Raw genomic sequence first — 24,550 nt, 5'->3', positions numbered from 1 at the left:
GAAAAGGTGTTCAGAAATCTACGTTTAAGAACAATACATCTTGGCTACTAAAAATAACAAACTAGCTATGAAGAAGATGGTTCCTCTACACGTATGCAGGGTGCTCAAATGTCAGGTTAAGGTCAACTGTGTTTTTATTGGATGAAAAGCTTTAGGAACATGTTTTTCTGTTACTAAAAGTAAAACGTAGACCGATCAGAGCCGGTGATTAATCATTTCATCTGGCGTCAAAAGATACAAAACTTTCCAGAAGGAAGTGAACACATTTTGAATAGTCTAGCCCAGGGGTGCCCATTAGGTAGATCGTGATCTACCAGTAGCTCTCAAAGCTGATGCTGGTAGATCACGAAGGGTGTGAATGGTGGCCCCTTTGTTCCATTTTAGTATATTTATTTAGCTGTGCACACATGATTACCTATTAGCCTGAGTCTGCTGAGCTGAGCTCCCTGACACCTTTCTGGTGGATACTGGTGGTTGAAGTGCTATGTATTACATTAAAGAATATTAGTTTACACAGCCTGTTGCACTGCACTGTTTGCAAAATATAGGAGAGCGAGAGAGGGGAGAGACAGACGGGAGAGAGCGCGAGGAGAGACAGCTAGGGAAGAGAGCAAGGCGAGACAGCCAGGAGAGATAACGATGAATGACAGCCAGGAGAGAGAGAGCGTGAGGAGAGACAGCCAGGAGGATGAGCAAGGAGAGACAGCCAGGATTGAGGAAGTAACATTACAAAATGTATGCAGGGCGGTTAATACCTCTAAAACTCTGTATATAATTAATTTAGAACGAATATTTGAAGATTTTGGAATGTTCCATACGCTATGTTCCAAACATCACTTGTGCTTGTCAGAGTGCACTTAGTATAAAATGTAGCAATGTCAGGGACTGACAGACTGAATCAAAGAGACCCAGCGGTAAAATTATGGTAGCATGAAAATACTGCTTTATTTGCCGGTTTGAATGCTCCCTGCTTTCAAAAAAAGCTATGCGCTCCTTGACTTGTCTGTGGCTACGTTGCTCAGTGTTCCACCCACTCTCTCAATTCTCACAGTAAGTAGTAATGGCTGTATGACACAATTCTAGTTCCTTCTCTTCCAGTAAAGACCTACAGGTTGGAAAAGGTGTTCAGAAATCTACGTTTAAGAACAATACATCTTGGCTACTAAAAATAACAAACTAGCTATGAAGAAGATGGTTCCTCTACACGTATGCAGGGTGCTCAAATGTCAGGTTAAGGTCAACTGTGTTTTTATTGGATGAAAAGCTTTAGGAACATGTTTTTCTGTTACTAAAAGTAAAACGTAGACCGATCAGAGCCGGTGATTAATCATTTCATCTGGCGTCAAAAGATACAAAACTTTCCAGAAGGAAGTGAACACATTTTGAATAGTCTAGCCCAGGGGTGCCCATTAGGTAGATCGTGATCTACCAGTAGCTCTCAAAGCTGATGCTGGTAGATCACGAAGGGTGTGAATGGTGGCCCCTTTGTTCCATTTTAGTATATTTATTTAGCTGTGCACACATGATTACCTATTAGCCTGAGTCTGCTGAGCTGAGCTCCCTGACACCTTTCTGGTGGATACTGGTGGTTGAAGTGCTATGTATTACATTAAAGAATATTAGTTTACACAGCCTGTTGCACTGCACTGTTTGCAAAATATAGGAGAGCGAGAGAGGGGAGAGACAGACGGGAGAGAGCGCGAGGAGAGACAGCTAGGGAAGAGAGCAAGGCGAGACAGCCAGGAGAGATAACGATGAATGACAGCCAGGAGAGAGAGAGCGTGAGGAGAGACAGCCAGGAGGATGAGCAAGGAGAGACAGCCAGGAGAAAGAGCAAGGAGAGACAGCCAGGAGAAAGAGCAAGGAGAGACAGCCAGGAGAGAGAGGAGAGACAGCCAGGAGGATGAGCAAGGAGAGACAGCCAGGGGAGAGAGCAAGGAGAGACGGACAGGAGAGAGAGAGCGAGGGAGGTTTTTTTTCCGTTGGTAGATCTCATGTAGCTCGTCATTTGAAAAGTAGATCTTAACACAAAAACTGTGGGCACCTCTGGTCTAGCCGATATGAAAAGAACTCATTACAATTAAAGTGACACTAAACTCAGGAGTTAAAGAATTACTCCGGGCAAAACTTTTTTAAAGTGACACGAAACTCAGGAGTTACAGCTTAGAAATGCATTTAAGTACCTTCACTATTAACAAAAATGTATCTTATTTGTGTATCCCTTGACTGTAGATCCACAAATCATCTCTGAATTGGTGCTGACACTGTCCTTCCTTCTGGAGGGTGGCTACTTTTGTTCCCCATGGTCCCTGTGTGTGTTGTAAAGTAGTCACCGCTCCAAGCTCACTCCGTTGATGGACTACAATCTCGATACAAATTAGCAAACTAAATGTGGGATTGTAGAATAAATAAAATACAAATAAAAAACAAATTAAAAAAGTGTTTAGTGTGTATGTGTGAGAATGTCTGTGAGTGTGTGAGATTGTGTCTGTGTGTGTCTGTCAGTGTTTTTGAGAGCCCCTTCACACTAGTACAGTGCGCTAATCGCATAGTACCGTGCGATTAACATACTGTGTCACGCAATTGCACCTACCGTGCAGTCTGGTGCGGGAGGTGTGTTGCGTTGCCACTCATTTGAATGGTACCCCAAACGCACCTCCCACCCACAGTTCATACGCCCAGACCGGAATGGGTGGTACCCTAAGGCCTGGTTCACACCTGGACGTTTTACAGCGCGTTCCTACGCGCTGTAAAACGCTCAACATGTGAAAACCAATAATTGCCTATGGGCATGGTTCCCACCTGGGCGTTTTACAGCGCGTAGGAACGCGCTGAAAAACGTCCTACGTTTTTAGCCACCCGTATCCATTAGGATACAGCCGGATAGCCCTCGTAAACGCGCATATGTCGCGCGTTTCTTTTACCACAAATCGCGGTAAAAACGCGCTGCACTAAAAGCACGGCAAACGTGCATATTCCGTACGCCCAGGTGTGAAACCAGCCTTATGCTGTGCATTGCAGTGCCGACATTGCAGACTTGCCAAGGACAAATGTGGGTCCTGGGGTTACACAGGTTGAGAACCACTGCTGTAGACTCAACAAGAAGTGATATCTTTCCAAGGTAAGGGAAATCACCTCTTAGTTGTCACAGGAACTAGTGTCACATTGGAGGATTTCCGATCTATAGTCCTGTTCAGATGGCAACTCACATCTTTAGATTTTCCCTCAGTTTCATTCCTAGTGACATTAGTGGTCAGGACAAATAGAGGGTGAATCCCCCTAACGGGGACAAAGACAACAATAAAAAGCTGGCACAGGTTTTATTCCCTCACTAGTATCCAAATCTAAAAAAAAGCTTTGCTTTTAGTTTTACTTAATTGTCCCATTACCCTGAGAACAAATAAATTCTGTGCTTCTGGGTATGGAGGAACATAATGGAGGAACATATGATCCACACTGTGATAGTGCTGCTGCCTGGTGATTGGCCCAGTGCTGTCACATGTGATGGTTAAAGAAATCAGCCCAGTGTAAGCTCCCAATGAAATTACTTGGAGCTTATAGAGGACTTCCTTCTCTCAATACTGGCATCTTAATGGAATGGCAGGGGTAGCAAAGAAAAGTTATGTGCAGCTGGGGAGGTGTGAAAGTGAACCTGTTGTGTTACCCTGAATAAGTAACCTTTATTTTGCAGTCTTAATACCAGCATACATCCATCGTCATATAAAAGGAGTTGTAACGTCCCAGCATATACTATCCTGTTAAAACATCAGCATTGTAATAGGAATACATACTATGGCTGTGTAGCGTTCACCCCAAAGGAGCTGTTGGATATGAGTTAGGGTTCTCCTACCTGTTTGCCAGCCACCAGCCCTTCTCCTTGGCTCCAGCAACACAGACAGTTTAGGATAGAACAGGCTCGAGTTGTAGGGTCTTTTTAGTATTTATTGCTCAGTAAAAACTAGGAGAGAGGGTTAGGATTGCAGGATACATGAGGTACAAAAAATGTGGAGGGCCGTGTCTTCACTATTAGCAACTGCCGTGGTAACAGGTAGCAGAATGTCCTATAAAAGCGACCAGGACAGATTGTAACACCAGAAAACAGCCAGGAACAGTCCAAGGCTGTGAGGGAGAACAGTCACAGGACCTACAGCGCACCAACTGGCTTCTCTTCTGTATGATATCTGAATATAGGGTGAGGGGTCTCTTACAGGATCCAGATGGCGGCTCTCAACAGCTCCTCTGCGACACTCCTCAGTAAACAGATTCTTTCTCCAGCTCATTTTCCATCAGATTTGCTCTCAGTAGCATCTTAGGCCTCTGGCCCCTAGCACCTGCCACGTGCTGAGGCCATGGCCAGGCATCTTGTAACACACATACCTCCTCCCAGGGGAGGCCCCAGGGGAGAGAGAGGCTTCTGGAAGGTGTTCCCAAATAATTATCACCTTCCTCCAGCCATATCTCTGAGTGAGCCTGCTCAGGGATTGGTCAGATGCATATTCATAATCTGAGAATTGATCCTCCCACACTGTATACTAGGGTTGCCACCTGTCCTGGATTCACCCGGGCAGTCCGGGTTTTGAATGCTGTGTCTGGGTTTCATGGCAGAGGAAACCTGGATACAAGATGTCAGGCAGGCTGGGGCAACCACATTTAAGCTAGGGGCCAATGGCCCCCCACTAAAATTGTTTCAACTGTGATATTTACATATGAATGGGTAGCACTATTTACATATAAATAAGCCATGAATCATTCTCCCAAAAAATGTTGGCGTGTCGCTAGAGTGTTCGGGTGTCGATTGAAGAAAAGGTGGCAACGCTACTGTATACTGAGGCCCCAACTCAGCAATAAGTAGAATTAATCAATCCACTAGACCAGTAGATCTCAGAATAATATGCATCCAGACTGACTACAGTCTAGATATAACACTAAATTTAATAGCGATATAGCAGAGGGCGCTACAGTTGTTTTTTATAATGCAATCAAAGCTTACTTGAAAAAAATCCCTTTTATTTAGTGAGTGCTGCCATCTGTCTGCCCATCACATTCACCAACTTCCTAGATTCCCAGTGTGCTTTGTATCTCTTTCCCTTCTGCTTGATGTGATGCAATCTTGATTTCTCAAGACCACATAGTCCATAATGCATTGCATACAGCAAGCAATGATGATGTTACATTGTGGGACGTTCAGACGTTGAGTTGGAGTTCAGACGGCAGGCTTAGTTAAAGTGGTGACACAAGGACGTCCATATTCACAGGGCTGAGTAAAATGATGTAACTGTATTGAGGAAATACATCCTATGGGCATAGAACTTATGGGAGTGGGAAAGAACTTATGGAAATTCAATATAGAAATATATATTTATTTTTAGTTTTGACCATAGATACCCTTTTATCATAATCCATTTCTTGTGTCAGAAAAAAAAGTTGTTCAACTCATTGAATGTCCGGCATTAAATCCTCTGTTTGTCTTCTACTTTGCCTTGTGACAAAAATGTATCAGAGTATGGCAGACTACATTGACATTATATTTTATTATGTAGATGTGCAGGGCTTGGGTTACCAGAAGCTGCAGGTGAGTAACCAAGCAGATGAGCTGATGACTATCAGTTCACAGATCTCTGTGTGCACATTGAAGAGGCAGGAAGCAGGATGTGCACTACACACTCCTTGATACAGTTTTGCACCTGTTACCTCAATAATACTGCTCCAAGCAAAATTTCAAATAATTGAGCTCGTCGGGTGTAGGCAAAGAATAATAAAACGCCCCATGCATCATGTTTGCTATATGATGCTTGGTTGCTTCATCTCTAGGTGTTTTTGGAGTCTCTACTAGTTATTATCTTTATATCATTAAACTGTACCTAGTTTAGAATGACGGATGGAGGACTGATTTCTATTTCCACTTACTTAAAGCAGTGTTAAACTCTCAAACCTTTTATCAATCATGAATATATACATTGCCCAGCAAAGTATTTCTTTACATTTTTGCCCAAACTCTTACAGTAATCATGTTTCCAAACAGCTCCAACTCTCTCAGCTCAGCTCCCTGAACTTTCTGTTCATTGCAAGATCACAAGGAAGAGCACAGTTTTCAGCAGCTCTGTATCTACTAGCTTGGAGAAGGGAGGAGTGGGGAGCAGGGGAATGGCTTGCCTTTGTTGTGGAGTGTGTTGTGGACACACACACAGCTTTCTTGCTTGGAGAAGGGAGGAGCGGGGAGCAGGGGAATGGCTTGCCTTTGTTGTGGAGTGGAGTGTGTTGTGGAGACACACACAGCTTTCTAGCTTGGAGAAGGGAGGATTGGGGAACAGGGGAATGGCTTGCCTTTGTTGTGGAGTGGAGTGTGTTGTGGAGACACACACAGCTTTCTTGCTTGGAGAAGGGAGGAGCGAGGAGCAGGGGAATGGCTTGCCTTTGTTGTGGAGTGGAGTGACACACGCAGCTTTCTAACACACCAGGGTGGCTCCATAGGACCAGGGTCGGCAACCAGGGCTTTAGGGCGCTGGTGGGGGAGGGCGGAAAAACAGCGCCTCCCTCCCATACAAAGGAGCAGCACAATCGACGGGGCTCTGATCTTCAGTTTCCTATAGTCAGAGCCCTGCCCACAGCTCCCTCTGCTCTCTCCGAAGCTTGCTGTTCCTGTTCCTGCACTGTCCGGAAGCTTGCTGCTCCTGTTCCAGCACTGTCCTGGCCGAGATATTAACATATGAATGGGTTGCGGTAATTTCCATATCAATAAGCCACGACACATTCATATGTAAATATTGCGGCTCATTCATATGCAAATCACCTCCCCTTGTGAGAGCAGAGAGGGGAAGAGCACAGCTCTCCCCTCTCGCTGTATACACGGAGTGGCAGGGTTTCTTTTAACCCTGCCGCTCTGCTCACCACAACAGCGGCCAGTGAGAGACTCAGCGGCGGAGCGAGGAGAGAGGTAGGTGCGGGGGGGGCGGGAACAAACAAGCGGCTTCACACTAGATTTAGCCTTGCTTTCCCAAAGCCAGGCTAAATGTAGAAAATAACTTACCGCCCGGCGCCCGGAACTCCATGTCTAGGGCGTCGGGCGATTCAACATTGCTGCCGCCCCAAGGCCGGGCCTCGGTGGCTTTGTGGGGAATCCGGCCCTGTGTATGGTGTATATCTTCGTTACATTGGCGGTCATTGTGAATGCTTTTGTTACATTGGCGGTCATTGTGAATACTTTCGTTACATTGGCGGTCATTGTGAATACTTTCGTTACATTGGCGGTCAGTGTGAATACTTTCAAACTGACCGCCGGGGGGGAAGGTTAGTGGTGGAAAAATGCACCTTCGCCTGTGCAGGCAAAAATCCTTGCATCGGCCCTGCATAGGCCAGTGCCCAGGAGATCAGCTGATCCTGCATGAAATAAAAACTTTAAAACATCAAGAAAGCAACATCTATTGCAAGCGATTTAATCAGCATTCAAAAAAAACTTATAAACCTTGACTTTAATATCACTTTAACACACACAGCAAAACAAGGGTTTTAACCTTTCAAAAACAAAAAAGAAGAGTTTTGGCTTTTGATATTATTTAATTACTTGAGTCCTGGACACCAATTTAAATTGGCACAGGTTCAGTAGTTTCCAGGTCCACACAATTATGTCAGATGATCTGTATGACATTAGCGTTTACTGCCAAGTGAATGAAATATCATTACAATTTTTGTCAATCGCAAAAAAAAAAACAAGTTGCCATTGTGCTAATTTGAGCCCCTGTTAACCTGACCTGAACATATATATTTATGCAAACTGTTTTTGTCCCCTGCAAATATATAGTAGTGATAGTGTACAAATTAAACATTGAGTTTGTGACTGGATAATGAAAGGAGAATTTGCACACTGATTAGCTCTTCTCTATGCCACTGTGCTTTATCCTCCTATCAGCATGTTCCATGTTAGTGCATGAGTCCTGCAACACAACTGATTGGCTAATTGCTGCTTCTCGCTCCCCTTCTCTGAGCTCTGTTTTTTTGCAGCGACAGCAAGAGGCTGATTAGGTACTTACAAACTTGCATTAAAAATACATTTAATGATATGGAAATTAACACATGATGCATTAATTTGTTTTTTTTTTTTACTATCTGTCTGTCAGCTTTAATCTGGGCTGTACCTGCACAGTATAGCGTGAATGGACACTCACTGGGTTTCCTAAGTTACATGGTTACATAGTATTTGAGGTTGGCTAAAGACACAGGTCCATCAAGTTGAACCTTTGTGTGTCTGTGTGTGTGTTGTGCGTGCATGTGTGTATATGAGTCGCTGTGTGGTCTTAGTTTTTAAGAGTACCTGTACCCCTGTATGTTACGGTCTCTGAGGATGGCATCCAATTGATTATTGAATGAATCAATATTCCCTGCTGATACCACTGCTTGTGGCAGAGAGTTCCAAAATGTAACCAGTCTGACTGAAAAGAAGCCCCTACGCCCTTTGTGGATAAATCTTTTCTCTACCGATTTTCGGTGGTGGCCTCTAGTCCTTGTTAGGGAGTTTACAGTAAAAAGTTTATTGCTGATGTTGCCATCTCTACTAAACATTTTGTACATCAAAATCATGTCCCCACTTAGTCGCCTCCATGCCAGCGTGAACAAAATTTAATTTAGTAACCTTGTCTCATAGCTTTGGTCCTCCATCCCCTTAATTAGTTTTGTTGCCTTTCTGTGGACTCTCTCCAGCTCCAGGACATCCTTTCTGTGGATTGGTGACCTAAATTGAGCCGCACACTCAAGATGAGGCCGAACCACTGATCTATAAAGTGGCAAAATTATTGCTTTGTCTCTACAGTAAAGTCTACATCACAGTGAAAAATGTACAGCAGCTGTCTGAGAGATGGTAGTCTTGGATCTGCTTGGCAGCACTAACAGATGATTAGTGAGAGTTGAAAGTGCAGTGTGTGTAGGGGGGTGCATGGAAATATTTTCTGCTTGAAAAGAAGACAAGGTCTTAGTTCAGTCTTGAGTTGTATCACCGTAGATCTCCAGGCATGTCATCACAGTCAAAAAAGGTTTCCTCTTAATCACCAGACTCTGAAGAATCCCTTTCATGCCATCAATTAAAGATTGGGGAGCAGAAGTTAACTCTCTTATGCGCTGCGCTTAAAGGAACTCATGGACCAGTATCTTGCATTTGTTGCCATTCCAAGCACCTAGATAGATTTCACTGGCTCTTCCCATCAGTTGGTCCCCCCTCCACCTCTCCTCTTCTTTTTCTTTTCACTGTAGTTGGTCCCCTGACTCTCACAGGGCTGGGTTGCTCCACGCTCAATGGTCGCTCTGCACATCTCTTCAACAACCAGGCAAGATCTGGACCATAGCATTATATAAACTGCCAGATTTTCTCTCTGGCTTTTGTCACTCTGTAATATCCTAGGTCTTGCTTAACATGCTTTTTTTCCATATTATAATTGTTCTGGAGTATTCATTTCTGTTTTGGGCATCCCATGGGGCCAATGTAAATATTGATTGATGACTATGTTTTTTTTTTGTTTGTACAAATTTTCGATATTACATAAACTTTATTCTTTACAAAACAAAGATTTCCTCCTCTCTGTGGTTGCATACCCCTGGTTTACAGGCATGACATGTTGATATTTTGCAATAGTGATGCTGACATCACAAGTAATGATGAAGCTGGTACCATTGAGGTTAGAAAACATGTGACAGGAAAAAAAAAACCCATTGTCAGTGAATGATGGAGGATCATGGAAGGCATTGGGAGGCAAGGTTGCCTTACATGAAGGCATAAGGTAAAGATCGCACTTCTGGGCATCCAAAACTTTTGACTAAAATGGGTTAAGTGCATTCTGAAAAAAAAGAAAAAAAAAAAAGAAGAAACTTAATACCCAAGCAAAAAAACATTCCGGGAAACAAACTTTCCTACTTAAGTTGAATTGTGAATGCAAATTCCTTTTTTGTAAGGCATATAACAGAGCTTTTGTTTGTTTCTTTTGTACTGTTTGTTAGTCCTAAATTGTCATAATCACATCTATTAATACCATTAGTTCAGTTTTATTTTTCTACATTCATTAAGAATCACTTCAGAAATGTGGCTTACATGCTTCCCATTAGTGTGAGTGGGTGTGTAGAAGTACACAATGTACCGTGATCAAGATTCTTAGCTCCAGCAACACCGACACTTCTAGGATACAACAGGCTCGAGTCGTAGGTTCTTTTTAGTATTTATTGTATGGTATCAACTAGAAGGGAGGCTTAGGGTTGCAGGATACCCGAGGTACAAAACTAGAGGACAGTGTGTTCACCATTAGCAACAGCAGTAACAGGTAGCAATAGGTCCTATAAGAGCACTCAGTAATATGTAGTAGCACCAGAGAACAGCCAGGAACAGTCCTGTGGGAGAACAGTCACAGGACTTATTACCAACCCCTGGCCTGTTCTGTGACCCTGATACTTTGCTGCCTGCCCCGACCTCTGTCACGTTCATCCGATTCGGATTGTGATTTTGCTACTGTGCTCTTTGACTGCCCCTGTACTGGCTACCACTACGCAGGAGATTGTGCGTTATCCTTGTCTACTTGAGTAGAGGTACCAATCGTACTGGCAAGTCCCCCGCATCTGGGCTCCTACCATCACCATCACCAACCTGATACTTAAGGAAACCTGTAGATCTCAGAGCAATCAGCATCCAGACTGACCAGTCTAGATATAACTCTAAATTTAGGGGGTTATTCACTAAAGAGCCGAAGGATCCAGCCGTAGCTTTGGCTGATCCATTGGCTCGCTTCAGCAGCCTCTGCCATTTGGTTTAGTTGGATCGAAAGGCTGCTGTACGGGCTATTCACAACAACATTCATGATTTGTGGTCATGTTATATTCTGTACAGGACAGGAAATCATAATTCCTTTATATCCACTTTAACTTCTTTTATCTGCTGTTTTAATCTTTGGCCTGCCATAGTCCAGAGGAGGAGAGAAGCTATGGTTACTAGGTGTATAGCATTACTAAAGATTATCTACAGCTGCTGGTGCCACATCATGAAAGTGTGATTGTTGTGATCCAGTCTACCTAGCAAAGTAACGCACTGCTGTGATTTAAACAATCGAGTTCATCTTTCAAAGACTCTGACGCAAGAACTGTTATTAGTCCAGCATGTACTTTTTTAAGCTTGTTTTTGTTTTCAGTCCTATCAGGACCAAATGCGTTTTCTATGAAAGAAAACTAAAAAGGAATAGAAAAAAATTATAAATACATTATAAATGCATTTTTAGCACGCCACAACTTATCTCATGGAAAAGGAAGTGTCATGTACATACCTATGTAATGTACATACCTTGAAGTCATATGAATTCCAATGTTCAGAAAAAAGGGGGCAAACCAAAAGGCCCAACAATGTTCACAATTGGATCAAACAAAAAAACATTCAACGCGTTTCAGGGGCAACAACACTCACCCTTCATAAGGGCTTAGAATGGAAAAAGAATTTGATTGGACTCAATCAAAGAATTTGATTGAACTCAGTCAAGCTAGATATATTTAATATTGATAGGCTCAAACCTCATTATCGTCACAGGCTGGTCCTGCCAATATACAATCAGTACTTCTTTTCTTCGTTTAGGGTCCCTAGGGTTGTCAGTTAGGTGAAACACAAGGCACTTGGTGTGCTTTATATGTCAGTAATATATACTCCTATTCCTCAAGTGTTTTTAAAACTTATTAACATGTGCCTGCTTGTAGTAAGGGATTTCCTTTCATCTCATTTCCTAATTCTCATCTTTCTTGCACGTTAGTCATTTGTTACCTGTGGTTCGAAATCAAGTAAACAAATATCTCACCTCCAACCCTCCCACAGACGGAAAATATCTAAACAGACAGTGTAACCTCAGGCACACAGAATTTCTCTATTGTCAGCACCACTGTCGCCTACAACATGGGAAATCCGTGGGTAGAGAAAGATGCGCATTTGATAACCACTATTTTTTTTTTGTAACTCAAGATTCATCTGCTGATATTTGTATCTAACAAATCAGAATACTTATTTGTACTTGTACTGAAATGTCAAGCCACTACATATTTGCATAGTAAGGTAAACACAAAGAGTAGAAAGATTCATAAAGACGCTTACAATGCCCAGAGATATTTTTTTACATGCTTTTAAGCGTTATAGATTCCCTTGGTACCTACAAGAATGTCATAATGGATACAGACCTGAAAGTCCAGTAATATGCCTGAACATAATATGCAGGATGCCATTGCTAACCAACTTCTGAAAATGCTATTAACCTGGTTGTCTCTGGCATAGCATTGCTTTTACTGACCTGGAACATGTATGTAGCAAGCAAAGTTGAGTCAACACCTGATGTGCATGTTTGGGGGGTTTATTACAAAAGTGTTGAAACCAGAAGCATGGCCAAAACATGGTGGAGTAAAGACATACCAGAGCCAGCTCCCATACCGTCACTTGATACCAGGTGTTTCATAGTGACTTCATCTCAATAAATAAGTGCTGTTAGGAGGAGAATCATGTACACCAAGAGCTCAGCTGCTAAGGCAAAAATCCAGAGACTTGGCCACCATCTTTGGTTATAAAGCTGGATAGTGTGCACAACCCCCACCAGGCCTTGAAACCGCATTTGTAGAATTCACTACTACTTTCAAAAAGAGAACATTTTAAGGAAAGCCTGGACCCAGGGACGCATGGTTCCCACCCAGAGAGATCTCCATGGCAGAGGCTCCAACCAGTCCACCAAAAAAGAAAATTCACCTGTCCTTTTTGTGCCAGGACTCACAGAATGCCCCACCCTTGGAGATCAACAAACCCTGAGATAGTTCCAGTGAATCATAAGTTGGCAACAAACAGACAATACCCTTCCTTTCCTGATCCAAGACTTCTGCTGGTGTGCCCTTCTCCCACACGGAGATCCTCTTGATACCCCACTTCTTGGACCACAACCTCTTATGCGAATACTCAGGTCTGCAGGTTTGCCATGGGAGCTCTTGCTCCTCCCCATCTAGGCCTGTGTTGTGCTCTGCACAGGCCTTATTAGTACATCCTGGCAACTCCAATCCAGACACACTAGATGCTAATACATACAGTGGCACCTCTCCAAACACATGGCTAACCCCTGGTGCTTACATACAAGAAAGGGCAGCCAACTGCTGGTAGAATTAGATTGGGGGCTCTAATAAAACAGGAGACACTCCTGCAGCAGATAAGTACATGGTCACATGATGGAATCGCCACTCTTAGATGATACATACACGACCAGAGAGTTGAGGCCTCGTTTCTGTCTGCTCCTAATAGGAACATCTGGTCAGCATTATGATCCATGAAGTCACATAGTGGCAACTTTTTAAAACATCATAACCCGAAAGGGTAGGGCCATCTTTGTAAAACAGATATGCCCATTTGATAACTTATACTTACTGAACAATGATCACATTCCCTTTCTACAAGCCACTCTGGAGCAGAAGGGACTATTCTAGTTGGTGGGGACCAGGCCCTAGCTACAACCAGATCAGCATCCCACCTGTTTTTTGCATCACTTGTGAGTGAATCAAGAAGTGCCAAGACACTTCCAATTGTTAAATATTTGGCACCTTATCATACACCCTAAAGCAGGGGTGCCCATTAGGTCGATCGCAATCTACCAGTCAATCGCAAAGCGAACACTGGTAGATCGCGATCGGCTGTGTCCTGTCCTCAACAGCTGCCGGCTGAATGCAGGGCTGTAGCTACCATGGGGCGAGTGAGGCACTCGCCTCAGGCACGGCTGGCCCTCGCCCCTGTTGCCATGCTGAGCACAGGGCCCCATTGGAAACGGGTGCCAGGCGGCCAAAACAGCCGCGGCTCGGCAGGGAGTAGAGGAGCGGCACAGATTCCAGCTTCTCCCCACATCCCTGCTGCTCTCCTCTACCTGTATGGGCAGATGACTTCCCTTTCAAAAGGGAAATGTTAGGGATCTGAAATATCAGACCCCTGATATTTCCCCGAGGCCCCCCCAACAGTGAAAAAAATAAAATAAAAAAAATGCCAAAAACACCCTATTGCTATTTTGGATTTGGCCACGAGAGCATTCCGCGCATGCGCTCCGCCATCCTGGAGGCGGGGAGCATGACGTCACATACCGCACAGGTCTATTTGGGGGGCACAATTTTCTATTCTTGCCTCGGGCGCAAAAGGAGCTAGCTACGGCTCTGGCTGAATGTGTCAGACGCCACAGATGGGAAGGGGCGCGACACCTCTCCCCGTGTGCAACGTCGGCCACATTCGGCCACACGAGCAGCGCGGGAGGACAGGACGCGCGGGAGGACAGGACAGGGCCATCTTTGTAAAACAGATATGCCCATTTGATAACTTATACTTACTGAACAATTATCACATTCCCTTTTGCTCTATGTTTGTACTGAGCCCTGATTGGCACAGTCTTGCACCTGGACTGTAGCCAATTACCGTTTCGGACGGCGAAGTGCATTGTGGGATGTCCCGCGGTCGAACAAACCGTGGACATCCCATAATGTTCGGTGTTCGGCGAACGCTCGAACATGCTATGTTCGAGTCGAACATAGGTTTGACTCGAACGCGAAGCTCATCCCTAGTCCATAATAGAAGTCACCAGCACTCGATGATTTGTGTGAGAAGTATAAGCACTTTTTTATTATTGAATTGTCACATGCGTCATGAAGGCAATGTGGTCACTATGTCGCCGTTAAGAACGGACGACAGCATGGCCCCGAAATGTTGCCTTTATGACGCATGTGACAAAATTTAATAATAAAAAAGTGCTTATACTTCTCGCACAATTCATCGAGTGTTGGTGACTTCTATGATGGACTGCATCTGATATGGCGCCATCCGTGTTGTCACTTTAAGCACCAAACTTCCGTGAAGGTCTATATGCTGTATGGAGTACAGGTGACTTTTTGATATTGATGGGGTCTTCCAGTGGAGCATGAACCTCGAAGTCAGCAAGGTAGTTATATATTTGGTGTTGCTGCTAGGAACAGAAGAAGAAGTGCAGAAAACGCGAAACACGCTGAAGACCAAGCCACTCTACTACATGACCTCCTTTACTACATTAACTTAAAGTGACATTAAACCCTCAGATTTTTTAACATAAAACAATACTGTAATGTGTGCCTTACTGTAATACATGGTAGTTTCCCTTCTCTTTGCTGCTCTTCCTTTTAAATCTGTATCTGTTCTCATGCTCTGCAGAACTTCTGTTTTGCAGCAGACTGTCTTGTCTCTGGAATGTATACACGGTGTCTGTGTGTACGTTGCAACCTGAGCCAGCACTACAGGAAGAGGCACTGAGCTGCAAAGGGAAGTTCTGCCCCAGCATGAGAAGACATGAGGATTTAAAAGGAAGAGCAGCAAAGAGAAGGGAAACTACCATGGATTGCAGTAAGGCACACATTACAGTATTGGTTTATGTTAAAAAATCTGAGGGTTTAATGTCACTTTAAGAACTGCGTATGTGTACAATTTATGTTATGAGTGGCACACTAGTAAGGGGTATAATTAGACCCGGTTTTACCCAAATGAACGATACCCAATATGGTTTTTATAACTGGATGTTAGCTCAGAAAATGGCTCCATATGCAGATCATCTTCTATTTTTTATTACCAACCCTACCATCTCACTTCCTAACTTGCAAGCAGAACATTACCTTCCTGGCTCTCTTTCTAACTTTCAGATTAATTACCAAAAGTCTGAAGCATTAAAAATCTCCATCTCACTCAGGTTATTCCAAATATTATACCCCAATTTCCCATTAAAGTGGTCAGAATCTACAATGAAATACAATATTTAAATAATAGGAATTAAATATTGTACCATTTACGGAATACAACAACCAGCACATTTGGCCAAGAATGTCTTTTAGAATTGTTTATGTTTTTAGAATTCCAAATTATTATACAGTATGTGGGTAAAATAAGTAAATTGTGAATGAAATAGCCCCATCTAGTGTTAATTAAAAGCAGACAGAAAATATTCTAGCTAGGTTGCTTTTAAAGGAAACCCTTTGTGAGAGAAATACAGGTATGTAGCCAAACAAGTCAGCACTCCTGATCTGTATACTTTTTGGTAGGGATGCATTTAGAAATTCCATGATTCCTAAAATGAAATCTTAGGGGTTAATTTATAAATTCAGGTGGGTATATCTTTGTTATCTTTTAACCTAGGAAAAAATTAGCGCTTAACCCTTGTAGTACGGGGTAGCCCCACTGCAAAAGTTAATAAAAATGTTACCCGGAGTTCTTTAAAATCCGGAGTTAGTACTCACCGGTAACTCTATTTCCAGTAGTCTTCCAGGTCAGCTCATGAGTGTGAGGCTCTGCCTCTGGACAGGAAACACATCACCCAGCAGAATTTAAAAGGAATCCCACCAGATCCATCACTCAGTAGTCACAAGAACTGAAGGACAGACTAAAAAAACAATAAGAACAGAACAAAAACATACATGTATACAGTATATATAAACAGGGGTGGGAATCCGGCCAGCCCGTGAGAAGATAAGCAATTACTTACCAGATTAGGGAGGGACCACAGCTTAAAGCACATTCCTTCCAAAAGCCTGATCCTGTCTGGATAGCAGACCCAAGCAGTAGTGACGGATAAATGTCGAGAAGCTTGTCCAAGTAGCCGCTTTGCATATCTGCTCAAGGGTTGCCCCTGCTCTATCTGCCCAGGGTGTGGCCAAGGCATTGAGGAAGGAAGGTGGAGTCCCATCCAAAGCTAGATAAGCTTCCCTAATAGCTTGTTTGATCCAAAGGGCGATGGAAGACTTGGATGCTTGCTTACCCTTAGATCTTCCAGAAAACAGGACAAATAAGGTGCTGCAGAGCCGGAAGTGCTTAGTTGTCTCAAGATACTCTAACAGACATCTACTTACATCTCAACAGTAAAAGGATTGATCATGCTCATTAGCAGGAAGGCTGCAAAAGGTGGGCAGGACTATGTCTTGTGTCCTATGGAACTGAGAGGCAATCTTTGGAAGGAATCCCAGATCGGTTTTAAGTATAATACAATCCTTAAAGATGGAAAGAGACGGTTCTTCAATTGACAGTGCTTGAAGCTCGCTATCTCTTTGAGCTGATATAATTGCAATCAAAAGTGCGGTCTTGAGAAGTGAAGTGAGAAGTCTGATAGAAATCTCTCTGATTAGCTCAAATGGTGATTTTTCTAACCCTTTTAAGACCAGAGAAAGATCCCATTGTGGAAAAGATTTGACAGGAACTGGCCTAAGTCTATTTAGAGCCCTACAAAATCTGATTATTAGATGATTTTTTGGCAGAGTCTGTTGTTCAAACTTGGACCTTTAACTTACTTATTGCAGTGCCCTTATCAGTTCCTTCCTGAAGAAAGTCCAGGATAGAAGGGATATCAGCAGATGTACCTTTGACCAGGAGGAAAAAGTCTTCTAAACTTTCTAGTAAATGGCTCTTGTAACCGGCTTCCTACTGTTTAGTAGAGTTTGAACAAATCTGTCTGACAAACCCTAAGACTTTAAAAATCCCTTCTTCAGATACCAGGCAGTTAACTTCAGTGTCTGCACTTTTGGATGGAACAGAGGACCCTGCACTAAGAGGTCCTTCCTGTTCAGTAGAGCCCAAGGTGGGTGGGAGGACAGGAAAAGTAGAAGAAGCGCAAACCATGTTCTCTTTGGCCAATAGGGTGCAATAAGCATAAGACTTGTGTCTTCTTCTCGGAACTGCAGTAATACTCTCAGCAACAGGGTTACTGGAGGGAACGCATAACAAAGACTGAAAGGCCAAGGGTTTGTCAGAGCATCTATGCCAACCACCCTGTCCCTTGGGTTTAAAGAGAAGAATCTCTCCGTTTTGGCATTTGCTTCTGTGGCAAATAAGTCCACTTTGAGAATACCCCATTCTTGTATCAGGAGGTTGTAGACTTCTGAATTCAGGCTCCATTTCTCCTGTAGAACTTTTCGGCGACTCAGATAATCCGCTATTTGATTGATAGAACCCCTGAGATGAACTGCTAAAAATTAAGCAAGGTTCTTTTCTGTGTGGGAGAATATTTATTTTGAAGGAGACTGTAGAGCACTACTTCTTGTGCCCCCTTGTCTGTTGATGTAAGCCACCTTTCTCACATTGTCCAACAGTATTTGGACATTGTGCCCCATCAGCCACCTCTGCATAGCTAGGAGAGCCTTGTGAACGGCTTTCAGTTCCTTCCAGTTGGATGAATCCTTTGTTTTTAGCCTGCTCCACTGACCCTGAAAAAACTGATCATCCATATGTGCTCGCCAACCCCAGGCGTTGGCATCTGTAATTATTTTCTTTAAAGAAGATATTCTCCACAGAAGACCCTGCGAGAGGTGGTTCCGTGTTCTCCACCACCAAAGGGCTCGCTTCACCTTTGATGGAATACGGTATTTTGAATCCAAGGAGTCCATTGAACGATCCCATATCTTCAGGTGAAAATTCTAGAGCTGTCTCTGATGAAATCACCGCCACTGTACTGCAGGAAAGGTGGAGGTCATGGGACCCACTACCGACATGATGTCCTTAGGGATACAGCCTAATTTCTCTGAAGCATAGCCACACTTGACAACATTTTCTGTATCTTGTCTGAAAGAAAAATCTTCTTCTCTATTGTATTGAGAATGTATCCTAGAAATAAGCATGTTTGGCATGGGATCAGGTTGGACTTTTGTTCGTTGATCAACCAGCCCAGATTCCGTAGCCAAAACTGAGCCAAAACTCCAAGTCTTTCTTCAGCTGGTCTGGAGATGGAGCAGTCACTAACATGTCATCTAAATAGGGGACAATGCATATCCCTCTGAGCCTCAGAGGTGCCAAGGCTTCTCCCAATATTTTGGAAAATATAGTGGGTGCTGAGGGTAGGCTGAATAAATGGGCCCTGAACTGAAAATGATGAATCTTCTACCCTATCCTTATGCAGGTAGGCATCTCTTAAATCTATGGTTGCCATAAAAGCTCCTGGCTGAATGATGTTCTTGTCAGCAAAAATGGAGTCCATTCTGAACTTCTTGTACCTCACCGAGACATTCAGAGGCTTCAAGTTTAGGATAAGCCAGAATTTTCCTAAAGGCTTTTGGGCAACAACCAAATGAGAATAAAATCCCTTGGTCATTTCTTCTCTCGAAACGGGGATTATTACCTTTTGGTCTGACACAATAATAACCCCAGCATTGGTGGTCAGTTGATGTAATAATAACCCCCAACACTGATGGTCAGTTGACACAATAATAACCCCCCAGCATTGGTGGTCATTTGATGCAATAATAATCCCCCAGCATTGGCGGCCAGTTGACGCAATAATAATCCCCCAGCATTGGTGGCCAGTTGACGCTATAAAACCCCCCCAGCATTGGTGGCCAGTCGACGCGATAATAACCCCCAGCATTGGTGGCCAGTTGACGCTATAAAAAAACCCCAGCATTGGTGGCCAGTCGACGCAATAATAACCCCCAGCATTGGTGGCCAGTTGACCCAACCTTAACCCCCAGCATTGGTGGCCTGGTAACGCAACAATAACCCCCAGCATTAGTGGCCAGTTGATGAAATAATAACCTCAAGCATTGGTGGTCAGTGGCATTATTAATTAACTCTTCCCCCACCCTGCATTGGTGGGTGGTTAGTGGAAATTTACAACACCACTGAACACTCACCAGTGCAAGGAGGAAGAAGTTAATCAACAATGACACTGACCACCCACCAATGCAAGGGGGTTTTGCTAGGTGGTCAGTTGTATTGTTAACCCTCCCCTGCTTGCATTGGTAGCAGTGTCAGTACAAGCTGAAAATGCACTTACATGTGCAATGAAAAATGCCAGCACAGCCTTGACATCACGCCAGGACTCAAAGGCGTCGGCTGCTTCTGCGCATTTTTGCACATTGTGCTGTAATTTGTAGTGCGTTGACGCGTGTTGCTCCATGATATAAGTTCCTGTTTTCTTTTTACATAAGTTCCTGTTTTCCGCAGATAAAGGAGAGTGTTTCCTGTTGTGTTCCCTGCTGCATTGCCCTGGTGATGGATCATTATTTCCTTCGGTGGCACAGTCTGGCAGCTGTCTTGACCATGATGATGCTCCTAGACAACAGGAGAAAGCAAAGGGGAAGGTTCTGGGTTCATCATGTCTTTGCAAGCAGACAGCAGAGCGGCCAGTTTTGGGCCATGTACGATGAGCTACGTGGGCCTTATGACAAATGTTTCCAATACATCCACATGTCACTTGAAAGGAGTTTCCATGCTGTAAAAAACGTGCGTATTTGCAATGAAAGTCTATGGACCAAAAACATGCTGTATATGCCACAAAGTAGCTCATTAACGTTTCTATGCGGCAGACGGTTTTTTTTTTCACGTGCAACGCAATGCTCAGGTGTTAACAGGGATCATTGAAATTAATTGAATTTTCTTTGCTGAGCGTTTCAGCACGCATAAAAACGTGTGTTGAAGCACCTAGGTGTGAACAAGGCCTTAAGGCTTTCTCCTGACAAACCTGCACCCAATTTTATCTTCTGCCCCACGTGCTCCAAGATGGAGACTCTGATAGTGTAGAGTTAGGAACACACTATAAGAGGTGCCTTGGCGCGGCTGTGCGGCGTTCATATTTTCTGCAGAAGACGTGTATCCAAACCTCTGTTTTTAACCTTAGTGTGAGACAATTTTTTTACATGCTAGCTTGTGAGTGTGCTGGGAAACTTTTTTCTTTTTGACTGTTTAAAGCCCATTCCGTGTGCACCTTACTGTAAAGCTGGTGACGAATCGATGAGTGGGTTTGTCATGTGTTTTGCTACACTACACATGAAGCCGCAGTGTGTGCACCTTTGAGAGCAGTGTGTCTTATTGCCTATCGTGCGTGTCAGCTGGTGAAAGATCGCATAGCTGAACGTACCGAGATTAAAAATTTCACCTTCAGCCAATTGTCTCGCACTATAAAACCCCCGCGTCCTTATGCAAACTCCATGGAGTTCTTACACGTAGCCTGATTGGCTGAAGATGAAGTCTACTTGTGCAATCGCACACTACATGAGAATATTTGCTTCTCCAGCTTTGCGTGCAGTGTGTCACAGGCTTCAGGGCTAGTTCACACCAAGCGCGTTCCAGAAGCAGCTGCAGAGCAGTTACAGAACAGATCGAAACTGCGTCCAATGTATTCCAATGGTATTTTGGGCTGTAGTTCACACCGCAGGTTTCAGTTCCAGAGCATTTTTTTTTTTTACAAATACGGCCCGGAACGCGTCAAAAAACACTGTACTGCTTGTGCAGAAACTCATGCATTTCTGGTCCGCATTTGGTGTGAACAAGCCCTCATTCGTCTGTCGGCCAGGTATAACTCTGCCTCTACCCGTATAAATGGAGTAGTTCGCCTGGCCATGGCTGCCAGTGTCTCAGTGCGGGGTGATGGGGAACGCATGGAGCGTCCCAGGTGGCACCCAGCAGCCCGATGCCACTCTGCAAACCCCCACCCATCTGTAATGTCTCTTCCTCCTATTTTTTACGCCTCCACCAGTAAAAACAAAGTGCAGTATGTGGGACTCAGGCTGTGCTTTGTTTCTGTTTACATCTCCACAATGAATGAAATAATGGTTGCTGTAATGACCCAGCAACCAGCCCTAAAATTCCAGCTGTGCAGGGTCAATTCCAGCATTTTCCCAGGCATGGGTATAAGTACAGCAGCCATTTTAGCACCCTGCCACTTTAAAAGCTAGACCCGGAACAAGAGCATCTCGTCCAGGATGGCATCACGTTACCACGGAAACCAAAGCTTCCTGTTTTCGGCGGATGTGCCGTTATCGCCGAGCGGTCGCCATCTTGGAAAATGGCAGGCGACGCTACAGAGAAGAGATGCAGTGGTTGAGCAGCCTGGAAACGTAGCGTATATCCCCGGCTTTACAGGTACTCAAACCGCACCCCCTGACTTCCAAGCGCAAAGGGGGCCCAGCGCTCCCCCTCCGCGGGGCAGGAGACCCAAACAGGACTAGAAAACAGAGGCGGGGGGACAGCACAGAGGCAGTCCAGGAGGAGGTAGCAGATATTGGCCAGTAGCAAATTAAGCCTAAACGCGGTTATTTAAATTGCTGAAATTACCGGACACACGGTATGGTACCCCTGAATGAATGGAGGATTTACCTCCGGCCACAGAGTCTTCTTCCTGGACAGGCTGAAGGAGGGAGGGAGGGAAGGAAGAATAAGAGGAGCTGCCTGGAGCGAGGATGAGGCAAAGTAGGCGTTTGCCTAGGGCGGCACCTTCCTGGGGGGCGGCCGTAGTCAAACGCCTATGTTGTGAAGACGAGGGGCGACCCGGAGCCCGTCTGTGTAGGAGTAGAGGGCGGCTTGCCTGCTTGTGAAGAGGGTGGGAGGACGGGTGACCCAGGAAGCAGTAAGATCGATTAAGTGGCCGCCGGCTGCTTTTCGTTTTCTGAGTCACGATCCCATCCGTCGGCTGCGCTGTCCGGCTCCCGTCCTGAAGTGATGGCAAGTAATCCCGGGGGTGCGGGGGATGGGTTGTTATCGGTGCCTGCGACGCTGGAAGTAAGGTGCCGGGGGCGGCCGAAGTTTGGCTTGCCTAGGGCAGCCAAATACATAAATACACCACTGCACACACACACACACACTGTCCAAAATGTCTTGGTATGCTGATGCCTTAAGAGTTCCCTTCACCGGAACTAAGGTGCCAACCCCACACCATAATCCCCCCCTCCACCAAACTTTACACAATGCAGTCAGTCAACCGCCAAACCCAGACACGTCCATCGGATTGCCAGACAGAGAAGCATGATTCGTCACTCCAGAGAACACGTCTCCACTTCTCTAGAGTCCAGTGGCGGCGTGCTTTACATCACAGCATCCCCCGCTTTGCATTGCACTTGGTGATGTAAGGCTGGAATGCAGCTGCTCGGCCATGGAAACCCATTCCATGAAGCTCTCTACACACTGTTGTTGTGTCAATCTGAAGGCCACACGAAGTTTGGTGGTCTGTAGCTGTGGACTCTGCAGACGGTTGGCGACATGCGCTGACCCCGCTCTGTCATTTTACGTGGCCTACCACTTCGTGGCTGAGTTCCTGTTGTTCCCAGTTGCTTCCACTTTGTTATAATACCACTAACAGGTGACCGTGGAATATTTAGTAGCATGGAAATTTCACGGAACACCTGAATCCAATGATTTGGTGTGTGTGTCAGACGGCCAATCGCTGCGGGAGGAGAGCGCTGTGAGTGGCCGATGTCTCTCCTCCCACACCGCTCTGCCTCCTATCACAGTCCGGCACAGCGGTGTGTGGGCGGAGACAGGCCGCGCTGTCGCAGGAGGCTGAGCTCTCCTCCCTGCACCGCTCGCTCAGCCTCCTGTGACAGCGTGTCAGAGAGAAGAGCAAGGTACAAACACTCAGCGATCAGTGATCGCTGAGTGTTTGTAGATAATTGAGGACATGGTATGTGTACTATATCCTCAATTATGAATGAATGGGAAGTGATCTACATCACCTCCTGTTCATTCATGATTGTGGTTATAGTAAATTATTCTCATGTTATGAATGAACAGGAACACTTAGTATAGATTCCTGTTCATTGATAACAGGGGATACAGAAAGAGATTGCGGACTTTGTGTCCTCAATCTCTGTTTCTATTTTAAAAGGGAAATAGGGGTCTGTTTAGACCCCTAATATTTCCCCAAAGCCCCTAAAAGTAAAGTTAAAAAAATAAAAATATTTAATACAAAATAAATGAATAAAAAAAGTTTATAAAAAAAAAAAGATATATTTTAAATTGAATTGAGGCTTCCTGATGCTCAGGCTCTTTGTTATTGTACATTGTATTCTATTAGTGAAACATTTGTTTCCTAGAATAAGTGTCCTCTGCCGTTTTTCCAGATGGTGAAAGTGTTTTCTTTTTTCTTTTTAGTAATCCAGCACCCATACATGCCAGTCATCATGAATTTTGATGCATTGGACCCGGCTTTGGCAGAATATGGCCCCGCCCTGCATGCGCCCTTGGATCCAGTCCTTGATCCCCACCTGAACCCTGGTCTTCTACAGTCTGTGGAGCTTGACCATGACCGTGTTGGGTTGGAGGGCTTGCCAGTCCCGGAGCCTGTGCACATTATGGAAGGGATGTATTCTGAGCTGCACACGGCTGTTTCTGAGGTTGGAGTTCCTGTCTCTGCTGTGCACTTTGATGTCCATGAGGAAATGCTGTGGGTTGGCAACCATGGGGTGAGTGTTAATTTTGGCCTGTACTTTTTTAGTCCTGCTTTATTTTTGGTTATGCCAATAAGCACATCAGCGCTTTTTGTTTTCCCAGTTGGTGTGAGCAGTTAAAAATGATGTTCATGAAGAATTGTAGTTCAAGATAAACAATTACTTATCCATTATAAAATTCTCCCTCTCCCTTTTTTGTTTTTTATTTTTTTTAGCTTTGGGTAGATAGTGTATGGAAGGTTTTGAGCCCCTAATGGGTTTTAACCCTTCCTTAATCTATACAAAACTGAAAAAAATCTGTTTGGGATCTAGGCACATTTTAAGCAGAAGTCCAGGCAAACAAATAAATACACATTTGAAATGTATACATAGGAGCTGTTCT

General features: G+C 44.4%; 1 protein-coding gene across 2 annotated transcripts in view; it reads left to right on the top strand.

The window, feature by feature from the left end:
* The first annotated feature begins 23,860 nt into the window (after nucleotides 1–23,860).
* PAN2 (PAN2 poly(A) specific ribonuclease subunit) overlaps nucleotides 23,861–24,550 on the top strand; it is a 63,469-nt gene continuing 62,779 nt past the window's right edge. For both annotated transcript variants that reach the window (XM_018560795.1, XM_018560796.1), the window contains exon 1: nucleotides 23,861–24,183. In XM_018560795.1, coding sequence (XP_018416297.1) covers nucleotides 23,890–24,183 — 294 coding nt within the window. In that variant the 5' untranslated portion in view covers nucleotides 23,861–23,889. The remainder of the gene's footprint in view (nucleotides 24,184–24,550) is intronic.

The sequence above is a fragment of the Nanorana parkeri genome, unplaced genomic scaffold (genome assembly GCF_000935625.1).
Source record: "Nanorana parkeri isolate BGI_ZX_2015 unplaced genomic scaffold, ASM93562v1 scaffold478, whole genome shotgun sequence".
Lineage (NCBI taxonomy): Eukaryota > Metazoa > Chordata > Amphibia > Anura > Dicroglossidae > Nanorana > Nanorana parkeri.
This window is presented reverse-complemented; position numbering and strand designations above follow the sequence as displayed.